This window comes from Artemia franciscana, unplaced genomic scaffold, assembly GCF_032884065.1.
Source record: "Artemia franciscana unplaced genomic scaffold, ASM3288406v1 Scaffold_289, whole genome shotgun sequence".
Classification (NCBI taxonomy): Eukaryota; Metazoa; Arthropoda; class Branchiopoda; order Anostraca; family Artemiidae; genus Artemia; species Artemia franciscana.
Window position 1 is genome coordinate 967,799 of NW_027063627.1, and position 23,119 is coordinate 990,917.

The 23,119-nt window shown below is 33.0% G+C and overlaps 1 protein-coding gene across 2 annotated transcripts in view; it reads right to left on the reverse strand.

The window, feature by feature from the left end:
• The window catches only part of LOC136043082 (uncharacterized), a 105,966-nt gene that overhangs the window by 62,327 nt on the left and 20,520 nt on the right, over positions 1 to 23,119 (reverse strand). For both annotated transcript variants that reach the window (XM_065728005.1, XM_065728006.1), the window contains one exon: positions 14,007 to 14,114. In XM_065728005.1, the coding sequence (XP_065584077.1) occupies positions 14,007 to 14,114 (108 nt within the window). The remainder of the gene's footprint in view (positions 1 to 14,006; positions 14,115 to 23,119) is intronic.

The following is a 23,119-nucleotide window of genomic DNA, read 5'->3' on the forward strand; positions in this document are numbered from 1 at the left end:
GCTTGACACTTGAAACATCTTACCGGGAGGGAGAGATACTCAGCCACTTTGATCCTCTCATAATCTATGACTGGGGGATTTTTTATGGCATTCATAAGATCAACTTTGGTTTCAAATTTCAATCGAAACGAGTGGGTGTTGCCAATCTGTCTTGAACTGACACATTTAGGAATCAGTGCGCGAAGTTCATCGTCATTTATATTGCTGGGGACAAATCGAGCAATACCGAGGTGAGAGGGGCTCCTGATTGTTGCAGAAAGAGATTTATCACCGTTCTGAAAGACCCCAACAAGAGTTTCTGCATCAGCCTTGCTAGCAGTAACAACTCGCCAATTATCTTTTCTGGGCTGAACTTCGACAATTTTAGAGCACTCTCTGCCACACATTTTTTGCAAAAAGTCTTTCCTCAAATCGGACTTCGTGAGGTCAGAGGGCAAATTCTTGAGTACCACTGCATATGAGGGCTTTGTTTCAGTAACTGTAGGAACAATCGAGGGGGCGGGAGGGTCCTTATTCATGAAATTGTCTAGCTTATTACAAACTTCTGTAACTTTTCTGGTGATTACCGCAGCTATCTCACCAGGACAGATAGGGACTTCGTCAGGTTCAACTATCACAAAGACTGGCAGCTCAACGTTACGTTGCTCACAAAGTTCAAGTACCTTTAACATTTCGTTAATATTGTCTTCGGCACTTTTTTTAATTGACACTCTAATGGTGTAGTGAGCAGAAGACCACAGTATCTCCTTAGCCTTGATTATATCGTCCTTTGTAAAAAACTCGCATGCTTTACGACTTATCTCGTCACTCTTATTTCCAGCTTTTCGAGCACAATTTAAAAAGTTCAAAATCGTATTCCAAACTAATTTCTCCGACATGGCTATTGCAGATAATATGTCATTGAAATATATTCAAGTTCTAAAGTCCTTGTACGAAAATCTCTTTGCTTAATAAATCACTAAGTCCCAAGGGAATTTGCACTCAAATACCAAAACTATCAATTAGCCAACAAATGAAAATAATCCGATTATGAATGATGTTTCAATAAATGTCTATAGGGAAATCAGACCAGCTTGAGCTCACTGTATTAATAGGTTATATCCAAAATAAGGTGTTTACCAAGCGAACTCTCAAATAAGACTGATATATATGATATATGTTCATATTCATATAAATTAATATTCATTTTAAATTTTGAGGTTGCTCCTTACTTTTATTTCATTATAAAAGAATGAGTACGCTGATTTCATAAATATATATATATATATATATATATATATATATATATATATATATATATATATATATATATATATATATATATAAATATATATATATATATATATATATATATATATATATATATATATATATATATATATATATATATATATATATATATATATATACTAGCTGTTGGTGTAGAGCTTCGCGCCCCACAAACAGCTAGTTGGTGGAGGCGCTTCAACCCCCCCCCCAGGCCTCCCCGCGCACGTAAGTCGTTACGTGCCATATTAGTTACGCGCCATTGTAGTCGTGTCCCCGTGTCCCACCTGTGAATATAGAATGATATATATATATATATATATATATATATATATATATATATATATATATATATATATATATATATATATATATATATATATATATATATATATATATATATATATATGTTTTTAACTACATAAAACTTGCGAATATACAATATTCTTCGCTGTCCCATTGTCTGTGCATATAAATATATTGTCAGGTTTACCGACTCTTGAACATGCAACATATAATTGTCCATGGGAAAACAATCCGTCTTCAGATCTATACCGCATTTTTCTAATGATTATCCTTGGGCTTTGTTGATGGTAATTGCTAATCAAATATTCCCTGTGTCCCCGTCGTCATTTATATATCCCCCATGTGCCCTTCCGGCGTCCCCGTGCTAGTTGTGTCCCTGTGTCCCGGTCGTCATTAATTTTCCCTGTGTCCCAGTCGTCATTTGTGTCCCGGTGTCTCGGTCTGTAATTTCTCTTTGAGTGTTCCGGTTGTCTTTTATGCTCCTTGTGTCCCGGTTTCCCGGTCTCTAACATACGACAATAGATCAATTGTGTTGTAACTCTGTTCAAGATCCCATTCTACACATGTAGAAATAGAAGCAGTACGATTAGGTGAAGGCATTCCCAAATGCTTGAGAAGTTTGTTTGCAATAGATAAGCACAAATCTTCAATCATAACTAAAGTGCAGTTATAAATTTCTGTTGTGAAGTCCAAGGTCATATCTGACCTTCTAGCAGGTCAGTAGCAGCAATGCGGGTTGGACATCTAACTACTCCAGCAATAAACCGTGGTTCAGGGGGATTCTTATGAAATTTTACGGTCCAATATAGGGAAGGGAACTTTTTATTATTGTCATTAATTCTAATATTAATTTTTCAAAAAAGTATTTCTTCAGTTTTTTCAATTAAATTTTCGTCCTCTAAATTCACCTTTTCGTAAACATTAGTCGTGCATAACTCCCTTGTTAAGACATCTTAATACAGCTTCTGACAAAATTATTATCAGCTTTATCCACCGGCACAATTACAAATTCATTCTGTAGATTAACATTTGCTTGTTTTATCCTAGCAATATAAAATAACGGTTTAGTGTTACTATTTTTTAAATTAGCATATATTTTATTTCGTATTCTATTAATAATTAAATTCTTCCAACTTTGAAAACTCTCTTTATGTTTATTCTCTATCTTACACCACTTATCAATAAATAAATCAAAATCATTTTCCAAGCTATCAAGAATGCTTGATGGTTTCAAATGATGAGAAAGACGGAAATTAGCCCCTTTGTTCATTATAATTTAAGATCATATTGTTTTATTATTGACAAGTCCCCTGTTATAACAAGTCGGTAAGTGGGATTTATAAATGGACCTAGATGCTTATATTACAAACAGGTTTCCAATTTATATCACTGTCCCATCTTTTAAGTATTAAACTCTAATTAAAAATCATTTGCCAGATAGTATTTGAAAATTTATAAGTTAAAACTGGACTATCATTATATTTCAAATTACTAGGAAGGGCCTGTTTCACATCCTGCTGATTTAAAATTTCTGGTAGATTAATATCTTCAATCTGCTTACAAGTAAAATTAATAGGTAAATATAATTTGTTCTCCTTATTACCAATCTTATCAGACTTATTCTTTTTTGAAATGAATTTCGTTTTAGTTAGAATGCAAATTGCATCGCATATTACTTTAAAATTATATTCAAGAGTTGTATTATTCTTAACAATCCAGAATAGTTTGATTAAATTCCTCTTGGATAATTTATTTAGACAATTTATTACAGAAGTCATACCCTTAAATTCAAATAGCTGGCATAGATCCGTAGAAAACATATGTAAATCTAATTCATTTTTTCTATTATTTTTCCTATGTCCTCTCGATCGATTATTACATTTAGTAGGACAAGTAACAGAAGGATGGTCAATAAAACCATCAATACATTTAACAACATGAGACATGTCTCCATATTTCGCTACACGATCATTTAGCCCAAAAGGATAAGCTGTACCAAGAGTATGGATCCAGAATTCCTACTGTTTGCGTAGTCTATTATTCTTCTCTTCTTTACTTAAATTTTCTAATTGTAATATATATATATATATATATATATATATATATATATAATATATATATATATATATATAATATATATATATATATATATATATATATATATATATATATATATATATATATATATATATATATATATATATATATATATATATATATAATCTTTCCTCTTATCTAGTAAAAGGTTCTTAAAAATAGACACTTATAATAAAAAAGCTATATGGACAAATTGCTTTAATACTACAGTTAACTTGAGATGTTACAGCTTGGATATGATTTTTGGAATTTGTTTTGTACAATACTTATATAAGATTTGGTGGTGATTTGTACAAGCAAATTGTGGGAATTCCCATGGGGGGGGGGGAATGCCAGCCTATTTATAGCTGACTTGTTTTCAAGTCAACTAGAATATAAATATATGATGGATAAGAATAATCCAATTAATTTAAAACATGTTTTGTCAAATATTAAAATATATTTAGATGATATTTTGGTCTTGAATTGTAAGGATTTCATTGATATTTCTAAAAATATATATCCATCAGAGCTTATTCTTGAACCTAGTCATGGCGCTGGTCATGAAGATCATTTCTTAGATTTAAATATTAATATTTGTGATAATAATAAATTAAGTTTTAAAATGTATAATAAAACGGATGATTTTGATTTTGAAGTGATTAGTTTCCCATTCCCTGAAAGTAATATACACTCAAATATCACATATTCAGCGTTTTTCTCACAGTTACTTCGTTATGCAAGGATTTGTAGTAATTATATTGATTTTAAAAATAGATGTAAAATCTTAAGCCAAAAATTGATATCAAGAGGTTTTTCTGCAAATAAATTAACTAGGCAATTTAAAAAATTTAGTTTTCATTATAACGAACTTTTAAATAAATATCAAAAGAATTATCTAGAAATACTTAAAGAAATTTTCAACTAATTTCGGAGGTTCGAGAAATGTTGTCGCAGCGCCATTTATTTTGAATTATGTTTCTAATTGAGCGGATTTTTTTAAAAAAATTAGCCACATGGTAAAGATGAATTCTATAATTGTTTAGTTCATTCATGTTTTTTGCAATGTGTTAATATTTGTGATTTGGTAAAATTTATTATATTTAGTTTACCAATTGTTGCTAAAAAGAGGGATATATTAACAGGATAAGCTTGTTTTGGTGTTACTTGGTTGTTTTACATTTGCTGTTTTTTTTTCTTTCATAGGCATGTGTTTTGGGGGTGATACCTGACACGGGGATGCCATGGATATTCTGTGGTAGCCACAACACTTGGCTGGGGTAGAGAATTTAAAGTGGCAAAACCCTATATAGGCCAGTGTATTCTCCTGATGAGCCCTTGTGTTGGGTTGTTGCCTCTGAATTATTTGTCTTTATTATTTTTTTCTATTGTTTGGTAAATGACGACTTATACTTATTGACGACATGACTGCCTGTCCATGGATTATTCTTTATGGTTGATTGTGTATGGCTATGCTGTTTGACCTATGTGATTGTATGGATGAGTAGGTTTAAGGCCTCATTCAAGTGCTGGTCTATATTAATCACTAATTTAGGAAAACAGTCTTCCTTTTCTCCTTCTGTCTCTCTCTTTTTTTTTTCTTTTTTTTTGTGTTTGTGCTGTTGCATTGGTGATTTCTCTTTTCATGATATATATATATATATATATATATATATATATATATATATATATATATATATATATATATATATATATATATATATATGAAACATATGAATAATAAATAAAAGATATACATATGCGTATAAAAAATTCTTAATTTGTTTCAAGTATAGTAGATTATTTTTCGTTATTATATTTGAATAACTCAAATAAGTGCCAGACGTGCAACAAAGCATGGAAATGAAATAAAATAAAATCGAAAAAAAATGAAAATAAAATTCGAGGAACATAATACACACAAGGTACAAAATTACCAATAGTAAAATTATTAATTCGGTATATCTCTGGAAGTTAACGAATAATTACTTTACATTTGAAACTTGTTTTCTTTTTTATAATCCATTCTTCACTACAAAATAAAATGAGGACTATATTATTATATGGAAAAGCAGCCTAAAGTCATGGAGGAAAGTCCAGGCCAGATCCTATTGTCGTGTTCTTGTATAATGCCTCGGATAGTAATTTTTCTTTTTCTATGAAGTAAAAATTGGACTAAATTAAGGACTGTTTGAAATGGTTCTCAAACCAACCTATAACGAGATTATTATTATTGAGAGAATAACACTAAGATTACTCCAAGTGATTCTGGCTTTAATCGCATACATTATGTTTTTTATTAACATATTCTGATGGGAGTTTTAAATTCACACTCAAAATTGATAATATCACTAGCTGTTGGGGTGGCGCTTAGCGCTACCCCAACACCTAGTTTGTGGGGGCGCTTCGCGCCCCTGCAAAGCCCCCCGCGCGCGTAATTCGTTACGGACCATATTAGTTACGCGCCACTGTAGTTATATCCCTGTGTCCCACCTGTGAATACATATATATATATATATATATATATATATATATATATATATATATATATATATATATATATATATATATATATATATATATATATATATATATATATCTATATATATAAAAATAAGTTGTTTGTCTGTCTGTCGACTTCGTCATGTTTGTGTGTCGACTGACGTCATGTTTGTCGACTGACGTCATTATAAGGATTGAGCTGTATGTCGTCATGAAGTTGTTTGTCGTCTGACGTCATGTTTGTCGACTAACGAAACTACAGACCGGGACACCGGGACACGAATGACGTGTTATGTCTGTTATAACGTAATAGAGGCAACAATCTTGACAGGGCCTTTTGAGGGTGAGGCTTTTCTTATTCCACGCATTCTCACGATTCCAATGGATCTGCCTTTTCAACCTAAAAGATTGCAATTCCCAATTTGATTAGCATATTTAGTTTTCAGTCCAGAACCACTAAAGCTATTATGTAAATATCAAAAATATTTATGTTGTCTGAGCAATAATTTTTAGTTTTTATTTAAAAATAGAAAATTACCTGACAATTTTAGAATTATTTCTATCTATATATATAAAAATAAGTTGTCTGTCTGTGGATCAGGTGACGTCATGTTTCTGTGTCGACTGGCGTCATGAAGTTAGTTGTCGTCATTTTTGCTATGACGGTGACGTCATTAAAGATATTTAAGACATATATGTTCACGTAGAAATCTATTAATGTTTAAGTTTAAAATGACTGATGAACTTACAATGGCAAAAGCCGATGAAGATGCTCAAAGAGTCTATGCCAAAAAACTTGCTGCTGATAGAGAAAGTCAGAAAAGAAAGCGTGCCGAGGAATCAAAAGAACAGCAAGGAAACAGGCTTGAGGCTAAAGAACGCAAAACCGCGCAGTTAGATGAAGATCCACCTGGACAGCGAGAGTCAAAACATATCAAAACTGAAAATGATAGCGATGATGATAGGGTTTGGGATCTTGACTTGGATAAGGTCATCAATGCCTACCAGATTTTAGTTAAAAAAACAAAGGTTCGGCGATATGTATTTCATAGTGAAGCCGAAAAATAAAGAAGAAAAAGAAAACTGAAAAAAGAAAAAATGTAAAAAACTAAAAAATACTAAAACGAAAAAACACTCAAAGAGAAATTACAGACCGGGACATAAATGACGACCGGGACAGAGGGAATATAAATAACGACCAGGACACTCAAGGAGAAATTACAGACTGGGTTCGGCGATATGTATTTCATAGTGAAGCTGAAAAATAAAGAAGAAAAAGAAAACTGAAAAAAGAAAAAATGTAAAAAACTAAAAATAATAAAAAGAAAAAACACTCAAAGAGAAATTACAGACCGGGACACAAATGACGACCGGGACAGAGGGAATATAAATAACGACCGGGACACTCAAGGAGAAATTACAGACTGGGATACCGGGACACAAATGACGACCGGGACACAGGCAATATAAATGACGACCAGGACACAGGTATTTAAGAATATCGTTCAAAGACAAATTTTTAATTGTAAGAAGACCGTTGAAAGAGAAATTTCTAATTGTAAAATGACTGAAGAACCTACAATGGCAACACCCGAGGAAGCTGCTCAAAACGAATGTATTCACGCCGAAGTAGCTGAGTTGGTAAAGCGTTATGTTTCAGGTTCTAGGTCCGAGAGGCTCCAGGTTTGAACCTTGGCTTTAGCATTAATACAAAAGAAGAAAAAAACTAAAAAAGGTAAAAACTACAAAAAAAACTAAAAAGAAAATATATATATATATTTGTATATATCATCTTTTCCACAAAAATAATAATTTAGTGCTTCTGCTTAAAAACAGCAATCGAATTGATGCCTCCTGATACGCAACTATCAACAAAGTGGCAATCGTTGTGGTCGGTGATCAGTTCTTACCTCGAGATAATATTCTTTATAGGCGAAACAATCAGTTGACAAGAATTGCTTAAACTCATCGATGCTACGATGCCCTACAATATCCTGACGAATATAAATGACGCCCGGGACACTCAAATAGAAATCACAAACTGGGACACCGGGACACAAATGACGACGGGGACACAGGAAATATAAACGACGACCCGGACACAGGGACACAACTACAACGGGGACGCCGGGGGGCACAGGGGGATATATAAATGACGACGGCAACAAAGGAAATGGTCGATTAGCAATCACCATCAACAAAGCTCAAGGGCAATCAATAGAATCAGAAGGTATAGATCTGAACACGGATTGTTTTCCCATGGACCATTATGCGTTGCATGTTCAAGAGTCGGTAAACCTGACAATCTATTTATATGCACAGACGATGGGACAGCAAAGAATGTTGTATATTCGCAAGTTTTACGTAGTTAAAAAAATATATATATATATATATATATATATATATATATATATATATATATATATATATATATATATATATATATATATATATATATATATATATATATATATATATATATATATATATATATATATATATATATATATATATATATATATGGGACACAAATGACGACCGGGACACCGGCACATAGGGAATATAAATGACGACCGGGACACTCAAAGAGAAAGTGACCGGGACACAAGGAATGTTCGATTAGCAATCACCATCAACAAAGCACCGGGACACAGGGAGTATAAATAACGACCAGGACATAAGCAAAAAAAAAAACTAAAAAAAAGGTAAACACTACAAAAAAACTAAAAAGAAAAAAAACTAAAAACTAATAAAAAAACTAAAAAAACTAAAAACTAAAAAAGAAAAAAAAGAAAAAAAGGAAAAAAAATGAAAAATAAAGGAGAAAAACAAAACTAAAAAAATAAAAATAAAAAGAAAAAAAGAAAAAAACAAAACAAACTAAAAAAAAGTAAAAAACAAAAAAAAAGCTAAAAAGAAAAAAAGGTGAAAAATACAAAAATTTATTTCATCATATACCATTTCAAAAACGAATGTATATACAGACCGGGACCCCGGGATACAAATGACGACCGGGACACAGGGATAAATGACGACCGGGACACAGGGACACAACTACAACGGGGACGCCGGGGGGCACAGGGGGTTATATAAATGACGACGGGGACACAGGGAATGTTTGATTAGCAATCACCATCAACAAAGCTCAAGGGCAAATTTTAGAATCATGAGGTATAACTAAAAAAGCAAAAAAAAGGTAAAAAACTAAAAACTAAAAAAAAGACCAATTCAAAAACGAATGTATATACAGACCGGGACACCGGGACACAAATGACGACCGGGACACCAGGACACAAGGAATATAAATGACGCCCGGGACACTCAAAGGGAAATCACAGACTGGGACACCGGGACACAAATGACGATCGGGACACAGGGAATATAAATGACGACCGGGACACAGGGACACACCTACAACGGGGACGCCGGGGGCACAGGGGGATATATAAATGACGACGACAACAAAGGGAATGGTCGATTAGCACTCATGAGGTATCATGAGGCATAGATCTGAATACGGATTATTATCCCATTGACCATTATATGTTGCATGTTCAAGAGTCGGTAAACCTGACAATCTATTTATATGCACAGACAATGGTACAGCAAAGAATGTTGTATATTCGCAAGTTTTACGTAGTTAAAAACATATACATATATATATAACGATATATATATATATATATATATATATATATATATATATATATATATATATATATATATATATATACAGGCGGGACATAGGGACACAACTACAATGGCGCGTAACTAATATGGCGCATAACGACTTACGCGCGCGGGGGGCTTGGGGGGGGGCACGAAGCGCCCCCACCAACTAGGTTTTGGGGTGGCACACCTATATATATATATATATATATATATATATATATATATATATATATATATATATATATACATATATATATATATATATATATATATATATATATATATATATATATATATATATATATATATATATATATATATATATATATATATATATATATATATATATATATATATATATATATATATATATATATATATATATATATATATATATATATATATATATATATATATATATATATATATATATATATATATATATATGTTTTTAACTACGTAAAACTTGCGAATATACAACATTATTCGCTGTCCCATTGTCTTTACATATAAATAGATTGTCAGGTATACCGACTCTTGAACATGCAACATATAATTGTCCATGGGAAAAACAAGCCGTGTTCAGATCTATACTTCATTATTCTTATGATTGTCCTTGAGCTTTGTTGATGGTGATTGCTAATCAAACATTCCCTGTGTCCCCATCGTCATTTATATATCCCCCCTGTGCCCCCCGGCGTCCCTGTTGTAGTTGTGTCCCTGTGTCCCAGTCGTCATTTATAGTCGACAAACATGACGTCAGTCGACACACAAACATGACGCCAGTCGACACACACGTCCCAGTCGTCATTTGTGTCCCGGCGTCCCAGTCTGTAATTTCTCTTTGAGTGTCCCGGTCGTCATTTATATTCCCTATGTCCCGGTCTGTATATACATTCGTTTTTGAATTGGTATATGAGGAAATAATTTTTTTATTTTTTCCTTTTTTTATTTTTAGTTTTTTTATTTTTACCTTTTTTTAACTTTTTTAGTTTTTTTTCTTTTTCCTTTTTAGTTTTTTGTAGTTTTTACCTTTTTTAGTTTTTTTATTTTTATTTTTTTTAGTTTTCTTTTTCTCCTTTATTTTTCAGTTTTTTCCTTTTTTTAGTTTTTTTTCTTTTTCAGTTTTTAGTTTTTTTAGTTTTTTTTATTAGTTTTTAGTTTTTTTTCTTTTTAGTTTTTTTTATAGTTTTTACCTTTTTTTTAGTTTTTTACTTTTTTTTAAGTTTTTTCTTAGTTTTTAGCTTTTTTAGTAGTTTTATCATTTTGTTTTTAGTTTTTTAGTTTTTTTGTAGTTTTTACCCTTTTTATTTTTTTTCTTCTTTTCTATTAATGCTAAAGCCAAGGTTCGAACCTGGAACCTCTCGGACCTAGAACCTGGAACATAACGCTTTACCAACTCAGCTACTTTGGCTTGAATACATTTACCTTTTTTAGTTTTTTTTTTATTTTTATTTTTTTTTTAGTTTTCTTTTTCTCCTTTATTTTTCAGTTTTTTTCCTTTTTTTAGTTTTTTTTTCTTTTTCAGTTTTTGTTTTTTATTTTTTTTAGTTTTTTATTAGTTTTTAGTTTTTTTCTCTTTAGTTTTTTTGTAGTTTTTATATTTTTTTAGTTTTTTGTAGTTTTTTTTCTTTTTTAGTTTTTAGTTTTTTACCTTTTTTTTAGCTTTTTTTCGTTTTTTAGGCTTTTTAGTATTTTCTTTTTAGTTTTTTTTGTAGTTTTTACCTTTTTTAGTTTTTTTTCTTCTTTTGTATTAATGCTAAAGCCAAGGTTCGAATCTGGAACCTCTCAGATCTAGAACCTGGAACATAACGCTTTACCAAATCACCTACTTCGGCTTGAATACATTCGTTTTTGAATTGGTATATGATGAAATAATTCAGATGTTATATGTGGACAGACACACAGACACAAAAACAAACAACTTATTTATATCTATATATATATATATATGCTAGCTGTTGGGGTGGCGCTTCGCGCCACCCCAACACCTAGTTGGTGGGGGCGCTTCGCGCCCCCCCAAGCCCCCCCGCGCGCGTAAGTCGTTACGCGCCATATTAGTTACGCGCCATTGTAGTTGTGTCCCTATGTCCCACCTGTGAATATATATGTGTCCCTGTGTCCGGGTCGTCATTTATATTCCCTGTGTCCCCGTCGTCATTTGTGTCCCGGTGTCCCAGTCTGTGATTTCTATTTGAGTGTCCCGGGCGTCATTTATATTCGTCAGGATATTGTAGGGCATCGTAGCATCGATGAGTTTAAGCAATTCTTGTCAACTGATTGTTTCGCCCATAAAGAATATTATCTCGAGGTAAGAACTGATCACCGACCACAACGATTGCCACTTTAATGATAGTTGCGTATCAGGAGGCATCAATTCGATTGCTGTTTTTAAGCAGAAGCACTCAATTATTATTTTTGTGGAAAAGATGATATATATAAATATATATATATATATTTTCTTTTTAGTTTTTTTGTAGTTTTTACCTTTTTTAGTTTTTTTCTTCTTTTGTATTAATGCTAAAGCCAAGTTTCAAACCTGGAGCCTCTCGGACCTAGAACCTGAAACATAACGCTTTACCAACTCAGCTACTTCGGCGTGAATACATTCGTTTTGAGCAGCTTCCTCGGGTGTTGCCATTGTTGTCCTGGTCGTCATTTATATTGCCTGTGTCCCGGTCGTCATTTGTGTCCCGGTATCCCAGTCTGTAATTTCTCCTTGAGTGTCCCGGTCGTTATTTATATTCCCTCTGTCCCGGTCGTAATTTGTGTCCCGGTCTGTAATTTCTCTTTGAGTGTTTTTTCTTTTTAGTATTTTTTAGTTTTTTACATTTTTTCTTTTTTCAGTTTTCTTTTTCTTGTTTATTTTTCAGCTTCACTATGAAATACATATCGCCGAACCTTTGTTTTTTAAACTAAAATCTGGTAGGCATTGATGACCTTATCCAAGTCAAGATCCCAAACCCAATCATCATCGCTATCATTTTCAGTTTTGATATGTTTTGACTCTCGCTGTCCAGGTGGATCTTTATCTAACTGCGCGGTTTTGCGTTCTTTAGCCTCAAGCCTGTTTCCTTGCTGTTCTTTTGATTCCTCGGCACGCTTTCTTTTCTGACTTTCTCTATCAGCAGCAAGTTTTTTGGCATAGACTCTTTGAGCATCTTCATCGGCTTTTGCCATTGTAAGTTCATCAGTCATTTTAAACTTAAACATTAATAGATTTCTACGTGAACATATATGTCTTAAATATCTTTAATGACGTCACCGTCATAGCAAAAATGACGACAACTAACTTCATGACGCCAGTCGACACAGAAACATGACGTCACCTGATCCACAGACAAACAACTTATTTTTATATATATAGATAGATATAATTCTAAAATTGTCAGGTAATTTTCTATTTAGAAATAAAAACTAAAAATTATTGCTCAGACAACATAAATATTTTTGATATTTACATAATAGCTTTAGTGGTTCTGGACTGAAAACTAAATATGCTAATCAAATTGGGAATTGCAATCTTTTAGGTTGAAAAGGCAGATCCATTGGAATCATGAGAATGCGTGGAATAAGAAAAGCCTCACCCTCAAAAGGCCCTGTCAAGATTGTTGCCTCTATTACGTTATAACAGACATAACACGTCATTTGTGTCCCGGTGTCCCGGTCTGTAGTTTTGTTAGTCGACAAACATGACGTCAGACGACAAACAACTTCATGACGACATACAGCTCAATCCTTATAATGACGTCAATCGACAAACATGACGTCAGTCGACACACAAACATGACGTCAGTCGACAGACAGACAAACAACTTATTTATATATATATATATATAGAGATATATATATATATATATATATATATATATATATATATATATATATATATATATATATATATATATATATATATATATATATATATATATATATATATATATATATATATATATATATATATATATATATATATATATATATATATATATATGTATATATATATAGATATCTCCCAAAAATATTTTTTAGTATAAAAAACACAACTTTTGACTTTTGCGTTTTGAGGTGGTGTTAACCATTTTTGGGAGTTATGGCTTCTTTACTACACAATACGCAATATAAGTAATTGTAGTTTTAAAAGGAACTACTTGTATTTAGACTAAACATTAAAGTGTGCTTACCTCCAATTTCATACTGAGGAGTAGTCCAATGACAATGGAGGCCCCAGCTGCCAAAAAATCAAGGTGTTTATCCCATTGAGGCTGTACAAAGCTTTCCATAGAAAATTTCTGCAATGGATTTAAAATTTAAAGCTAAGATCTCTTGTTGCCGAAAGGATCTAAAACAGTTTATGGGTCCTATATCGTCCCATATTAAAGATACGAGAATCCCACGTTTCAAGACTAAGAAATACCGAGCTGTTTTGTTAAACCAAGTCAGTCCCAAACAAAATTAAAATAATCTATATTTAAAGGAAATTTAGCCTCTTGAAAACATAGCTTTGACCAAACTAAATCTCAGACAAGGTTTCTTAAGAAAATATCAAAAGTTATTCAACTTTTAAGTTCTTATATTATTTCTTCATTATTACTTTTACATCTTAGGGCAAGACTGTTTTTACACATTAACTCAGTATTATGTTTGTCTCTTATTATGTGCACTGTTTAATGGGGATGATAATATCTGACATAATACGGATTTTTGAGTCAAGTTTATTTCTTATGTCTAGGAAATAAACTTCTTTTGAAATAATTACCTTTAACTATTATAATAAAAGATGTCTTGCAGAGATTTTTTCCTAACTTGATGAATCATCAACACATCAGTTTACAAAATTAAGACACCAAAAATGTTTATTACTACTGTAATCACTAAGTATTTGAATAATAAAATGCCTTCGGCTTTTTCTTAGCTGGATATAGTAAAAAACTAACCTAAGCTGCAGTTAATATTGTCATATAGTTTTACGATAACGTTATTTATGGTTGTATTCTTACTATTATGTGTAGCCTACGACTATGACGTCAATCTTCTTCTTGCATACGAAGGCACAGTTTTTTATCAAAAGCCTGATTTTATTTTAAATATTGTGATATGTTAATTGCAAAAGCACGTAGATGTAGTAATTCCTTTAAACAGATCTTTATGACCTACTGGTGCCCTGTTAGCAGTAGAGGACAAAAAGACAAGAAAAAAGAGGAAAAATCAGTGCTTCCCAGGTGCAAAGGGATATTCCACATTGCTAGAGCCAGGGTACTGTAAGTCTCCTGTATATTATTTATTATTTAAGAATTAACGACGCTTCTTGACTACTAACGTCCCTGCGTCGACCCTGCAGTGCATTCCTGCAGCGTGATTCGATCTCTGGGTCTCGTATTACCAAGCTAAGGTCAAATCCACTGCGCCACCACAGGATGGGTCTCCTGTATAAGTTTTTCAGCCATGACGATTTAAATGTTGTCATTTTCTTTTTAGACCATTATTCGGGGGGCTTAGACTATTTATCGAAATTATCTTGAATTTTTTTTCAAAATAATATTTTACTTTTAAGATTTATATAGATAATGGCTACCATTGCCAAATCTCCAAAAGTGACCATTTTTAATCCTTTACAATTTTTGTTGTGTTTTTTAAAGTTTTGGTTACTATGGGTCATGGTTAGACCTTTGTTAGATTGCAGCTACTGCTGCGACCATAATCATGATTGGAGCGTTACATGGAACTTCGACTAACAATAAAACAAGTTTGTTATAAGACATTTTCAAGTAAACTGTTTAGTGTAAAAAAAATGTATCAATATGAAAATTGACATTTTAAAAATACAAGCAAGGCAAAATAGAGAGTGTAAATTAAAGGGAATTCTTAAAAGTGTCAAAGGCCTATCTTAAAAAACAGAAGAGAACCTTAAGACTTACCTTTATGAACATAAGGCTGTAAAAATGCACCGAACAAATTTATCTTTAATTCAGTTCTACTAATATTTCTACAATTTTCGATAATAAGTATATGTGCAAAAAAAGATTGAAAAACTGATGAAGATCATCAAAAATGTTCAAAGTTAATTAACTGAAACAAACAAAAGTATTACCTATCTTAGGTGGGCGGTAAAAAAGCTTTTTTCTTTTTAAAGACGTAAAATTCTTCATAAGTTTTATTTTGTGCATAAATGTATCTACCCATAGCAAACATATGTAAATTTCAAACTTTAAAAGAAAATCATAGTTCTTTTTTTTATAGAATCATAGTTTAAGATACAAAATTGTTTTGCTATTCCTTTCTATAAAGATAATATTCAGAAGACCCGTTTCCAGTCCAAAACCCCCCTAAAATTTTTAATTCTACCCCCTCAGTCGTTTCCAAGATATTAGGGATATGCTAATTTGATAGATTGGGTGAATACAGTGTCTTTTGATTTACCTCACTACTTTATTCTGAATAAATTCAAATTTGCACTGGGCTTATAATAAAGAAACCTATAATTAAATTGAAAACAAGCATTTTTTTGCCTCCACCCCCCCTTCTAAATAAAAAAAAAACGTTTCACCGCTTCGCTCACACTCAATCGATCCTCACAAGTTAGTTCTAAGACGTAGCAGATACGTCATTTCCATAACTAGGATACATGATTTCTTTTAGTTTGATTCTAGCCCTTCTTTAAGGTCAAATATTTAGGTCTACTTGGCCCTCAGGCATCCTTTGAAAATTCCAATTCAGTTCAGGAAATTTTACAATCATCATTTCAGTTGCCTGGTAACATAGAGCGTCTTTCGATTTACCTCGATACTTAACTGAATGTTATTTTTTTCAATTAAATTTTCTAGTTGTAGAGACATAGCAGAGCTCATAAACATCAATTTATATTAAGGCAGACAGAGGGGAAGAAATTGATGTGTCTCGTTTACCATAGGAAAGAAACCCATAAAACAATAAGAACACTTTTCAAAAAGATAAACAAGAAGAAGAAGGAAATGGGGGTAGGTGGACAAAAAAAGCAATTGGAGACCAGATTGATTATCACCAACACTCCCTGAAATTTTCAACTGTTTATCCCAAGCCATTTTCAGGATGTTGCAGATGCGTTATTTTTATAACCTGGTATAACAGTGAATACTTTGATTTTCCTCCCTACTTTAATCTGAATAGATTCTAATTCCTAAAGTGGATACAACAGCAAAAATTCAAGCTCCAGCGCAAAATTCACTGCAGGATTAGACTAAAAATCCCTTTCTGTTGAGCTTAGTCTTTTAACTGATTAAAGCAAAGTTGTAGTCATGGAAATGCTTTTTACTCAGTGTTTTGATTCACGGAAGTATATGAGGAAGAATAATCTTTCAGAAACTAGGAGGAGGGATTTTGTTTTCAGTAAAAATACAAAAGACTTTTCCAAGGGTAGTCCCCAAAAACATAATTCTTTAAAATTAAAAAAGGGTTAGGGGCGAGAAAATAGGCGTGAAATTGCATTGCTCCCATACGTAGACAATTGGCATAACTGCTTTCAGCTTAGAGCACAATCTATGCTACTCTTTGTCTCTCACTGAAATATTTCTTCAGCTATGCTTCTATGGCTGCATTAATGTCATGGACTCTCTCCCTGACTCCAGTACAGACAAAAAAAGTATATCTATCTGATATCTGCACAAAACTAGCTTTAAGAGCCGTCTTGAAAACCTTAACACTCTTGTATTTCGAGATAAAACTGTTACTCTTAATATTAAAAAAAAAACTTAATTAAAGTATGTTTGCTTTAGCTATAAATACGATTGTTTCAGTTTTGAACTGACTCATTGATATTATATATTCTCCTGAAAGAGTCGTCCATTTCAAATGTCAATATGCTGCTCCTTGTCACTTCGGTTACATTATTCGAGACTTTTATTTTCACTTGTTGCTCTGCTCTCTCAATATTTAGTCTTTTATGTAGTTCATATTGATCACAATAGCAGCTAAAAAATTTAGAATCTAATCCAAAAGAAAAAAAAAATTAAATCAACCTCTTAAGCGCAGTAGTTTTCAATCTTTATTGTTTTTCCATTATAAATTCTTGCAGAGTTTTTTCATCTAGAGCCTTAGTGAAATTCAAATTAACATCCAAGCTTGTTAGCTCAATTTGATACTGCCTCATGCTTAATAATCAGACCCGGTTCGAATAGGTCTGGGGCCCAACTGAAATTGTTTTTATGCGCCCCTCTCTGAATGTTGATTTTTTAAGTAAAATTATGCTACGCAGCCAGGGCTAGAATTAAATCTTTGGCTTCCCTAAGCCCCAAGTCTTTGATGCCCCTAGGGGTGACACATAGATTTACCTCCAAGAATGGTTCAACTAACTTTCCCATCACGGATCCCGAGGGTTCTATGAAGGTTCATTTCTATATTTGAAAATCAATTGGAAGTTTTCCAAATTGACATCTAACTTTTTGATCAAATAAAAAAAGTACAATGAAATCAAGTCAGAGAAGACAAATTAATAATATCGAGACAAAAAAATCTTCTCTAAAGTAAGGGCATGGTCCAAATTGCTCATAACCCGATTTCTCTAAGTTTTACTTAAACACAGCCATTTTGAGTCAGGAAATAAGGGATTTTTCCACCATTTTCTATGAACAGAACCGTTATAGAGTCTAATTGTCTATTTATTGTGCTATGAAAAAAGGTTTGCTGGTAAACAAAAGGCAGGGGGGACGCTAGTCAATATACAAACGTAAGAGTTACATCATAGGGACTGTTTTCTTCAAGACATTCTTCAAGACATTTTTCAAGATGTTTCAAGACATTTCAAGACGATTTTTAAGGAATTTTTCTTCAAGACGTTTCGATAATTATAAATCCATTCATGATTTCAGAATTTGCACCACAAAATGGCTGAAACTACCAATTTGCTCTGGGACAGCTTTATTGGTTAAAATAAATGTCTATATTAACTTTTTATTTTATAAGACTACCTGCACCTTTAGAAACGAATGCGCCACCGTACATAATTACTGCATCTGAGATTGAGGGCTCAATAGGCATATAAATTTTCGATGATTCTAAATCAATTGACTATCTCAGATCTTTCACACAATAGCTTTTTAGCCTTCTTTTGGCTAGAATTGTTGTTTTGCGTCACAAAATGGCTGAAAACGGCACTTTGCTGTGGGACAGTCTTTTTGGCTAAAATAAATGTCTATGTTAACTCATTGTTTAATAGGACTACCTGCACTTTTAGGAACGAATGCGCCACCTTAGAGAATTACTGCTTCTGAGATTGGGGGCTCAGTTGGCATATAAATTTTCGATAATTCTAAATCAATTGACTATCTCAGAATTTTCACGCAACAGCTGTTAGCCTTTTTTTGGCTACAATTTTTGTTTTGAATCACAAAATCGTTGAAAACGCCTCTTTGCTCTGGGACAGTCTCTTTGGCTGAAATAAATTTTAGTTGGCCCTATATTTCTTAGGACTATCGGCACATTTAGAAACGATTGCACCACCTTACGGAATTGCTGCCTCTGAAAAAGGTGACTCAATATGTGTATAGTTTTTCGGTGGTTCTAAATCAATTCAAAATCTCAGAATTTTCACACAATAGCTTTTTGGCCTTCTTTTGGCTACAATTGTTATTTTGCACGACAAAAAGGCTGAAAACACAACTTTGCAGTGGGACATAGGATAGTTTTATAGGACTACCTGCACCTTTAGAAGCGAATATGCCAAGGAACAGAATTACTGCCTCTGAGATTGGGGGCTCAATAGGCATATTAATTTTAAATAATTCTGAATCAACTGACTTTCTCAGAATTTTCACACAATTGTTTTAAGCCTTCTTTTCGCTACGATTGATGTTTTACATCACAAAATTGGTGAAAACGCCACTTTGCTCAGGGATAGTCCCTTTGGCTAAAATAATTTTCTAATTAACCCTATATTTTATAGGACTATCTACACTTTTAGAAACGATTGCAACACCTTACAGAATTGCTGCCTCTGAAAAAGGAGACTCAATATATGTATAGTTTTTCGGTGATTCTAAGTCAATGGAGAATCTCAGAATTTTCACACAATACATTTTTACCTTATTTTGGATAGAATTTTTATTTTGTACCACAAAATGGTTGACGCTACTTTGCTGTGGGAAAGTCCTTTTTAGCTAAAATAAATGCCTATGTTAACCATTTATTTTGTAGGACTACCCACACCTTTAGAAAAGAATGGGTCTCTGTATGGCATTGCTGCCTTTGAAACAGGAGGCTCAATATGCATATTGATTTTTGGCAAGTCTAAATCAACTAACTATCTCAAAATTTCCACACAATAGCTTTTTGGCCTAGTTTTGGCTACAATTGTTGTTTTGCACCACAAAATGGCTGAAAACGCAACTTTGCAGTGGGACAGCCTTTTTGGCTAAAATAAATATCTATATTAAAGCTTTATTTTATTGGACTATCTGCATATTTAGGAACGAATGCGCCACCGTACAGAATTACTGCCCCCGAGATTGGGGGCTCAATAGGCATATAAATTTCGATAATTCTAAATTAATTGACTATCTCAGAATTTTCACACAATAGCTTTTAGCTTTCTTTTGGCCAAGATTGATGTTTTGTATCACAAAATCGGTGAAAAGACCACTTGGCTCAGGGACAGTCTCTTTGGGTAAATAAATTTCTAATTAACCCTATATTTTGTAGGACTATCTGAACTTTTAGAAACTAATGTACCAACTTACGGAATTGCTGCCCCCTGAAAAAGGAGACTCAATATGTGTATAGTTTTTCGGTGATTCTAAGTCAATGGAGAATCACAGAATTTTCACACAATACATTTTTACCTTATTTTGGATAGAATTGTTATTTTGCACCACAAAATGGTTGACACCACTTTGCTGTGGGATAGTATTTCTCAACTAAAATAAATACCTATGTTAACCATTTATTTTGTAGGACTACCCACACCTTTAGAAAAGAATGGGCCTCTGTATGGCATTGCTGCCTTTGAAACAAGAGGCTCAATATGCATATTGATTTTTGGCGATTCTAAATCAACTGACTATCTCAAAATTTTCGCACAATAGCTTTTTGGCCTTCTTTTGGCTAGAGTTGTTGTTTTGCACCACAAATGACTGAAAACTTAGCTTTGCAGTGGGACAGTCTTTTTGGCCAAAATAAATATCTATGGTAACCTGTAGGACCTTTAGAAACCAATGTGTCACCCTGCAGCATTACTGCCTCTGAAACGAGAGGCTCAGTATGCATCATTGATTACCGACAATTCTAAGTCAATTGACTATCTTAGAATTTTCACACAGTAGCTTTTTGAAAGGTTAAAAACGCAGCTTTGCAGTGGGACAGTCTTTTTGGCCAAAATAAATATCTATGTTTACAGGTAGGATTACCTTTAGAAACCAATGCGTCACCCTGCAGCATTACTGCCTCTGAAACTGGAGGCTCAAATGAATTGACTGTGTCAGAATTTTCACACAATAACAATTCGACATTCTATTGGCTAGAATTGTTGTTTTGCTGCACCACAAAATGGCTGAAAACGCCACTTCTCTGTGGGAAAATCTTCTCTTTGGTGGCCACTTCTCTTTGGATAAAATAAATTCCTATGTTAACTGTTTATTTTGTAGAACTATATGCTCCTTTAAAAAAGAATGCACCTCCTTACGGCACTACTGCCTCTATATATGGAGGTTCAATATGCGTTTAGATTTTCGATGATTCTAAACCAATTGACTATCTTAGAATTTTCGCAGAATAGGTTTTTGGCCTTCTTATACGCAAATGATGCGTAATCATTTGCGAAATGAAATATCTTAATGCCAATTCTGTGTAATATCTGCTATGTAAATTAACCTGTAGGTGACATTATAAAATTAATATCATTGTAAGAAGCATGTGTGCGTCAAATCTAATCAATTTTCCAGCAATCGATTTTCTCTCCGTATGTGGAATATCACGGGCGATTGGTAAATAATCTCCTACAACACAAAATATAGGTGTACGTATGTAACACCCCACGTGAGTACTACCCCCAGATACAACCGAGGATTCCTCAATTGACCGATGGACCCTGACATATAATGAGTCATGTGAGAATATGTCACTCTTAACATTGTTAATCTCCTATTTCGTAACTTAAACGTACATAACACCTACGTGCGTACTATCCTTAGTTACAACTGGGGATTCCTCATAGGTCCCTGAAGTCTACCATGTCACACAAGACTGCGTCATCCTTAATTTAAGAAAACAATCTCCTACTACGAAATAAGCAAAGAAATCTTGAAGAAAAAACGTCTTCAAGAAAAGTGTCTTTAAGAAACGTCTTGAAAAGACTTGACAAACGTCACTGTCACATGTCTTGTAACCACATTTTTTTTTGTTCTTCATTTTCGTTTTTGAGTCGTTGTAATTCTCGCTGCCAGTTATCTTTTAACAACATGTTTCTTTGTTCTCCATTTCCGTTTGTCATTGCTTCAGACGTTTTTTTACTGCCCTTTGTCTTAGTTGCTTGGATTGGTCTTATCACTTTTGATGGTTCAGATTGTTCATTTTGACCCGTACATTTACATTGCTCGGGTCTCTTTGTCTTGTCTCATTTGATGGTACAGTTTGCTCATTTTGATCTTATATTTTTGTCCTTTTTTGTCTTCATTTTAAGCCTGCGTTAATTTATGTTCTTGTACTCTAGATATTATGAAACTGCTGAAAATACCTTTTACGATTTACATAACTGAATATGAATACAAGAATGTACATTGTACTAATTTTTCGTTCTATAAACTCTTCTAAAAGTACTCTAAAATGCAATCTCCATGCGTCTTCACTGTCAGTCAACATAATTGCTAAGCTTTTTAATCTTTCCTGATTCCTTGTTGATATCCGACAGTTTTTCATTGGTTTTAGCCTGGAAAAAGATCTCTTTCCAGAAGCAACACTTACTGGAAATGTTAAAAATACTTCGCTATTTCAAAAATTGTTCTCTTCGGTTTGATGGAACCATGGGGTCCTTTCAAACCCAGGTCCCGATTCGGCCCAATCGTTCCAACCACCCTTCATTAGGCTTAAACAAAGGTTTACACAAAATAAAGTTAGTTTGTTTGTCAACATATTACACCAATGTAGAAAATGTAAGAAATACAATTAAATAAGGAAGCTGACGATCTTTGATAAAAAGCCATTTATTACAGCGTCATCGAATAAAATATAAGCAATGCGTAAAATATAACGCATTGCTATATGAATTTAAGTCAAGTTTACTGTCTGGAGAGGTACTAATCCTTGAAAATTGCTTGTACCTGGGTGACGGCAT